This window comes from Tenrec ecaudatus, chromosome X (genome assembly GCF_050624435.1).
Source record: "Tenrec ecaudatus isolate mTenEca1 chromosome X, mTenEca1.hap1, whole genome shotgun sequence".
In the NCBI taxonomy this organism is placed as follows: Eukaryota; Metazoa; Chordata; class Mammalia; order Afrosoricida; family Tenrecidae; genus Tenrec; species Tenrec ecaudatus.
The window spans coordinates 120,343,575-120,350,990 of NC_134548.1; the positions used below are offsets into that span (position 1 = coordinate 120,343,575).

Genomic DNA, 7,416 nt, shown 5'->3' on the forward strand with positions numbered 1-7,416 from the left:
GTTTCTGTTTTGTTCTGTTTCTGCTGGTTTCTACTTATCTGCTTCTGGGTGAGCTCCTGTACATTGGCCACCCCAGTTGTAAGAAGCCCTAGAGATCTGATTGGTTAATTCGCTCATTTTCAGATGAGGGTGAAACAATGTGACCAAGGCCATGCTGTCAACTGATGGCAGGATCAAGCCAGGTCCTGGGAAGCCTGCCTTCCTGGTTCGTGCCCTTTACACCATGACAAGATGCTTCATGAAACGTGTTTTTATTTTTCCCTCAGTGATTATTTTGGGGCAAAGTAAAAGCTGGACCCTGAGGGATGTACAATGTATTCCAGTCATTGATATTCTCGAATGGTGGCAACTTTCGTGCCACTGGGGTTCAGAAGTTACAGTCTGATTCTAGTTGCTCATTTCCTTTTCTGGCTAGTCCTAGCTTGCCCTTTTCAGTAGGTTCTTAATATATTTCAGCAGATGGGAAAGGAGACAGAAGCTCCTTTCCCACCTCTGCGGAGAACTCTGACAGTGAGATGATGGGGCTTGGAGATATTACTTGGTTAGTGAATCAAATCACCCAAGGCTTTTGCGATACTTCGATGTCATTTCTCAGCAGAGGAAGACAAAGGTCCCTTGGTTACCTGAGGCATTTTCCTCTCGGCATTGCTGGGCACAGGTTTCTACCTTGGAAAGCTATAGTGCTAAAGAGGCGCTTCTTTCAAAAATGTAAAGGAAAATGACGTCTCTAATCCCACAGTTTCTATTACTCCCCCCCAGCCCCTCCCATTCGAGTCAGGAATACTCACATATTTGGATAGTTCAAGGACCATTACAACATCTACTTCAAGAGGGTCCTTAGTATCTTCCAATTAATCTTTTTCTGGTTCGAGGAAGTTCCTGTTGCACAAACTCTGCGCCCAAAGAATGAGCTCTGCTCCTGGCTCTTCTTTCGTAGTCGTATTGAGGTCCCCCTAATCTCGACGTGCTTGTGGACTCTCTGACATCTCAAAAGAGATGGACTCAAGATACAACCGAATCTTATTGATTACATCCTACCTTGTGAACATAATTGTCACTAAATCCTCATTAAAACCACAGAGATTAGGATTTACAACACATAGGATAAGTAAAATCAGATCACATCATGGGGGATAATTACATAATACTGAAAATCATGGCCTAATCAACTTGACACCGGTTGGGGGGAATATTGCGGTGGTAGTGGGACACAATTCAATTCATAACACATCCTCAATTGCCAGAGGCAGGCATTATACATTACATTTTAAGGGCTAGGAGACCTGAGATCACTACTTTGGTGTCATGGAATATATTCTTAATAAGAAAATACCCCCAGCATACTTCAGAAATTCTGCATTTATACCTCACTCTCTATCTGCCCTGTGCTGCTGAAAAGCAAAGTGCCTCTTGCATGCGGCAGAAGGACCATTTCTTAGTCAGGCAGATGTTAGTTATTGCAAAGGATCAAGGAAATCTAGAAGCATTCTCTCCTTCCTGTCATCTGATGCTTGAAATTTCTCCATAAAACCCTCTTCCTTGGGCTTGAGGCTTAGATCCAGTAATAATGGAACTGCCCATTTATCCCTGACCACTTGCAAGTGCCCACCCTCATGGGAACACACACACACAACACACACACACACACACACACACACACACACACATACACCCCTCCTTCATAGGAGTGATGGCACTTTAAAATGTTTTTAGTGTGATTAAAGACGTGGGTTGCAGTAAAGAACATATGGCAGTTGAGAACTTGGGGGAGAAGCAGACAGAAACCAGAAAAAAAGGAAGCTGACAGACTTGGGGCAGGACTCACATAGAGATAAAGAAGCTGTGCCGCTGCCCACTGCGACCACCTCTTGCGCAATACATGGGACAATGGCCAGTGTTTAACAGGCCAAGTCTGCTTTTTCAATATTTCTTTCCTGAGGGTCTCGTGAGGAGCTCTGGTGGTATAGTGGGTTATGTGTTGTGCTGTTAACCACAAGGTCAGCCCTTGAAACCACCAGATCCCTCATGGAAGAAAGAAGAGATTTTTGGCTCCTACAAAAATGCGCAGTTTCAGAAACCCAGAAGGTCAGTTCTATGCTGTCCCTTAGGGTTACTATGCATTGGAATGGACTCAGTTGAAGGTGAGAGTGGACAGAGAGATGGGCTAGCGAGGAGTTATTTTATTGCAGTTTCTGTTACATGAGCCCTATTTCTGAGAATTTGTATACAGGTATGCTTGTCTATTATGTAGGTATACATGCGGGAGAGACTTTGCCAAAGTATCGTTTCCAGCCCATTTACATTGTCCTTGGCAGAGGTGGCTATTTTCTGAGCTTGTTTTTGAATCCTGGGGTTGGGTGCTATTTGATGATCAGGTCTGTAAGCCTTAGCCCTCTTTTATTGGTTGATATCTACTCTTTCCTCAACCTCTTCCACCCCTACCCCCCACTCCTAACAAATATGTGTGACCAGGAGTGCGGGCACACCCTCATGCACCTCCTCTGCTAACACAGACACTGTCAATTGAGCTGAGGCAAAATAAGGTTGCATTGACAGAGTCATGGAGGTCAGAAGGTTTGATTTCTTGCCCATCAATGGCTCAATGTGTAACATTGGGAACCTAATAGCATCCTCTCTGTATTTCAATGTCTCCAATCTCTTTGGACATATGGTTAGCAGGAAGCTCATCAATCACAGGGTTGTAAATTTCCAACAGTTGCCTTTTGGCCTCTAGACTTGCTCCCTTGGCTCCAGTATGTTGGAGAGGCTATGTAGGTGGAGAGAAAAACATTAAAAAACTGGAATCAAGTATCATTGAGTTCAAATCCAAGCTCTATCTACTTATTGATAAGTCATTTCATCTCTCAGTGAAAATCAACGTCCTTCTTTGCAGAACACTTTTAAAAATATAATTCACGTTGAGCGTTATTGTGAGGATTAAATAAGATAGGAGAGGTCACAGTGTCCTCAAAGTTCTATGCCAAAGCAAGGTGCTATTATTTGAGGGGCCTTGGGGACTTCCCAGAGATTGATGTTGGGTCAGAGTGTTTGCTTTAGGTTTTGTTGTTATCATACTTGTTTCTACACTCTCTTTCCCTTCAGTCGAATTTTGGAAGTAGAGCGAGTAAAGAGAGAGCTAGGATTCTAAGAATTCTTCTGGATGACCTCCAAAACCTCAAGAAAGCCCCTGCAGCTTTCCTGCATACCCTTTGATTTGGAAGCTTGCCTACGTCCATAAAACTTCCATATTCCTTTATAACCATGAGTGTTGGCATCCTAGTGTGCCCCAGGACCTATCTAAATATATGGACACTCTTGGCACCCACAAAGATCCCTTGGGGATTGGCATGCTGTCGTGGTGGTCTACAGGTGTCAAGATAAACATTCATATAAGGCTGGAGGTTAGGATCCTCAAGTTTGGACTTTTAGGGTACGGGTTAGCTTCAAAAATTTTGTGGCACAATTCCATTATCTTTCAATTTCACATGTTCATAACCTTTTTGAAGGTTCCTCATAAGTTTTACCAAATTTAGATTCAATGATGCCTTGAACATCCCACGTGCTAAGGTATTGAGGTTTCCCTTTCATGAAAATGTCTGATTATTTGCTGAGTAACTTTTCTGTCTAACACACTGCGCTAGGTACAGTGAGGTAAAGAAAGCTTTGATGGTGAAAGAGTTGGGCTTCATATATTTTGGACCCAAATTTGGGCTTGGTGGTTGTTTTACTTAACTGCATGTACTGTGAACTCCTTAAAGACAGACCCATGTCTTATTCATCACTGTAGTCCCAGCCTTGGAACAACAAGGGTAAATATTTGTGGAATAAATCCAAATAATGAATGATGCAAGTATATTTTCAAGTCTCTCTTTTCTTTGAAAGGCACAGAAGAGACCCAAACAGCATAATGATTTGAAACTTAGGGTGAGTTGATTGCCAGTTAATGGAGATTTGGCTGTGACGATATTCTCTCCCTATTTGCCTAATGGAAGGTTTGTTTGGAGGCTTGAAACAAATACTTGCAAAACGCGTCAAGGTTTTGGTGGTCAAGGCGTTAGTTATGACAGTTGTTGTTATTGTAGTTAGGTTGTTGTTGTTAGGTGCCCTCAAGTTGGCTCTGACTCTTAGTGACCCCGTGGACAGCAGAGCAGAACACTGCCCACTCCTGCACCATCCTCGCCATTGTTCTTCTGTGTGAGCACATGGATGCAGCCAGTGTCCATCCACCTCATTGAGGGGCTTCCTCTTCCTCCGTTCCCCTCTACTTCACCAAACATGATGTCTTTTTTTGAGGGGCTGGTCTCCTATACGTGTCCAAAATGCATGAGATGACGTGTTGCCATCCATGCTTTCAAGGAGCATTCTGACTGTACTTCCTCAAGACATATCTGTTTGGTCTTCTGGCAGTACTTTCCTCCCCAGCACCATAATTCAAATGCATCTATTCTTCAGTCCAACTTATTCTATGTTCAACTTTCACATTCACATGAAGCCATTGAAAATGCCATGGTTTGAGTCAGGCACATTTTACTCTCTGAAGTGGCATCCTTGCTCTTCAATACTTTAACGAGATCTTGTGCAGCAGGTTTACCCAAATGCAATGCGTTGTTTCATTTTTTGACTGATGCTTCCATGAGCATTGATTGTGGATTCAAGCAAGATGAAATCCTTGACAATTTCAAGGTGATCTAAAATAAGAACAATAGATTTGATATTTAAAGGGGCCAAACATAAATGGAATTTCTAAGTTAAACATTTTAGGACCGTTTCAAATGAAAGCTGCTGAGTGTGAAGCCATCTTTTAGATTGAGGTGGAAACACATTCCATTACTTGTCTCAGTCCCAGCAAAAAATATTTTTTCCTCATGGAGTGGAGGAAAGTGGAGGGCATACAAAAGAGAATCGAAAGCTGGCAAGAGAAGCATATTGACAGGAGGGTTTATTGGAAAGAGGGGAGGACAGAGCAGGGGCAAAGAATTTGGATCTTCTGGGGGCATCACTTAGCCTCTCACATTTGACATCCCCTTTTTCTTCCCGGGGAGAAAGGTGGAACTTTTTACTCCCATGAAGAGTTACAGTCTCAGAAACACTTAGAGGTAGTTCTAGCCTGTCCTGTAGGGTCATTCTGAGTCTGTTTTGAGATTTGTTATTTTCCTTCACAGAGGTATGACTCTTCACAGCCACCTCATTCCCCCAGGCTATCGATAGGGTCCTTTCTGGGCTCTCTGCCTCAAAGAATACCTTGGCAGGAAGAAAAGAACCCTGAAGAAATGTAGATCTCCCAAAGCAGCTAGAATGCCCTGTGTTTAAAAATCCAAGTTACATAGTGTGCTTTCCATTTCTGGTTCCTTTCTGAGTTTTGTGAAAGCCTTTGGATAGTACAGTGTGCATGAGGGTAGGCTTGAATGTACATTGTATTACATATAGCACATGTAATAAATAATATGTTGCGTGTGATATATGTTATATATCACAATACTACATGACATATATGTTAGATATAATATATCCTATACGAAGTGTTATTGAGAGAATTAGCCTTTTATTCTACAAAGAAAAAACAATGGTGTGCTTAATGAAATAAGATCAGTGTAAAAATGACAAACTCTTCAGGTGTGCGTCCAGATGTTTGAATACTATGAAACCCCAAGTCCACACATTCTAAAAGCTGGAGCTGCATGGTGGTAACTAGGCATAACATCTGGATAACAGCTTGGAATGGTGTTCACTTGTCATGTGGCTGCTCTGGCAGTCTATGGAAAGCCCGCTTGAGCCTAAGGTACAGATGGCAAGGAAGTCGCGTAGGAAGGAAGAGGCCAGAGAATAGTGACAATGAGCCAAATGGAATGTCTGCCCGATTAAGCAGAAGGACTTTTTTAGGAAAATTGCTTATAGCATATTTGAGTTTGTCCATATTTTCTCTGATAGGGAAAAGGCACAGAAGAGACCTTCTGGCTGGTTGGAAAAAGAGGCTTCACGAAGCCCCTTCCTGTGCCCCCACCAGTGGGCAAAGATGGGTAAGTGAAGTTCATACTTAATCAGAGACCTCCTATGCTGTGTTCTGTCACACACTCTTGACTGTTGCTGTGTCTCCCCTGCCCCGCAGGCAAACGGGCCATGGCCTTCAACCCGTGGAGATTGCGATCTTCCAAAAACGGAAAGCAGAAAGGCAGCTGGTGAGAGACAAACCGTAAGATAATGGCCGGCAGGAGCTCAGGAGCTCACCAGATTTTCCAAGCTGGGCCTCCTTTTGTCACCAGTGCCAGTCTCAGTCTACACTACTCTGCTGGTAGAATATGATGGAACTGGTGAACTTCCAAGCTCCACTGAGCTGGGAAAACCTTGTTGTTGGCAGGCAGAGTAAGTAAGCTGCCACTGCAGGGGCTTGGCTGCCCTGGCTTGGGAAGAGCCGCTTGCCTCCAACCCCTTGCAATGCTAACAAGGCCGGCTAACAGTTGTCAGGCAGGTGCACCTGTGTCATTGTTGAGTCCCTGGCCCACATTGAGAGCCACTTCAGTCCCTTAGAGACCTATATCTGTCCCAGCAACACAGCAATATTGTGCCTACCCCGTTTTCCTGAGATCATCTTGGAAGAGATGCATACATCATTTCATCTGGGGGCGTGTGATCCTTTGCGACGTTGGCATTGTCAACCAAGAAAACAGGGGCCAAGTACTCTACAAGTAAAATACCAATGGACTTACTTGGTAATCTATAGTAAACATTTTCACTTTTAAAAATAAAATACTTTTATTGGGGGCTTTTGCATCTCATCCCAATTCATTCAACCAGTGTATCAAGCACATTTTCACATATGCTCCCATCATCATTTGCATAGAAAGTTGTAAAAGCCTGGTGAAATTGCTCACTAAAGCTTAGTAAATAAGGACAAGTCAATTCTGGCCTACACTGCTTCTTGGGTACTCTGACCTTGTCTGGGCACATACATTTGAAAAGAGACTTTGATGCTGTAGGCAGTGGCTGTGAGGTTGGGAGAAAGACAGGTGCCAGCCATACCTAGAATCCGAATCTTTGATGTGGCAAAAAAACAAACAGACATGTGAAATTGTTCACTACAGATTAGTAAGTAAGCACAAATATGCCTGTGGTTACTTTGCTTATTGAGAAATCAGCCACTGCAATAAGAAAGACTAGGCCCTGAATGCTTAAATCCAGGACAACCTCCCTCATTTCGCCTCGCCTCCTAGGAGGGCAGGTTTCTGAACCCTAAGTATCAAGAATCCTCCCCACATCAATAGCTCTGAAAGGAGCCTTGGCAGCACTGTCGGGTATGGGTTAGACTGATTGCCACAAGCTCGGTAGTTCAAAACCTACCAGCTGTCCCATGGGAGAAAGACGAGGCTGTCTGCTCCTATGAAGATTTTTCAGTCTTAGGGACTCCACATCGGGTTGTGA

At 43.5% G+C, this 7,416-nt stretch overlaps 1 protein-coding gene across 1 annotated transcript in view; it reads left to right on the forward strand.

Annotated features, from left to right (window-relative positions):
• The window catches only part of GUCY2F (guanylate cyclase 2F, retinal), a 133,488-nt gene extending 127,294 nt beyond the window's left edge, over nt 1-6,194 (forward strand). Inside the window, exons 17-18 of the mRNA XM_075539225.1 lie at nt 5,929-6,017; nt 6,107-6,194. Coding sequence (XP_075395340.1) covers nt 5,929-6,017; nt 6,107-6,194 — 177 coding nt within the window. The remainder of the gene's footprint in view (nt 1-5,928; nt 6,018-6,106) is intronic.
• The last annotated feature ends 1,222 nt before the right edge of the window (nt 6,195-7,416 follow it).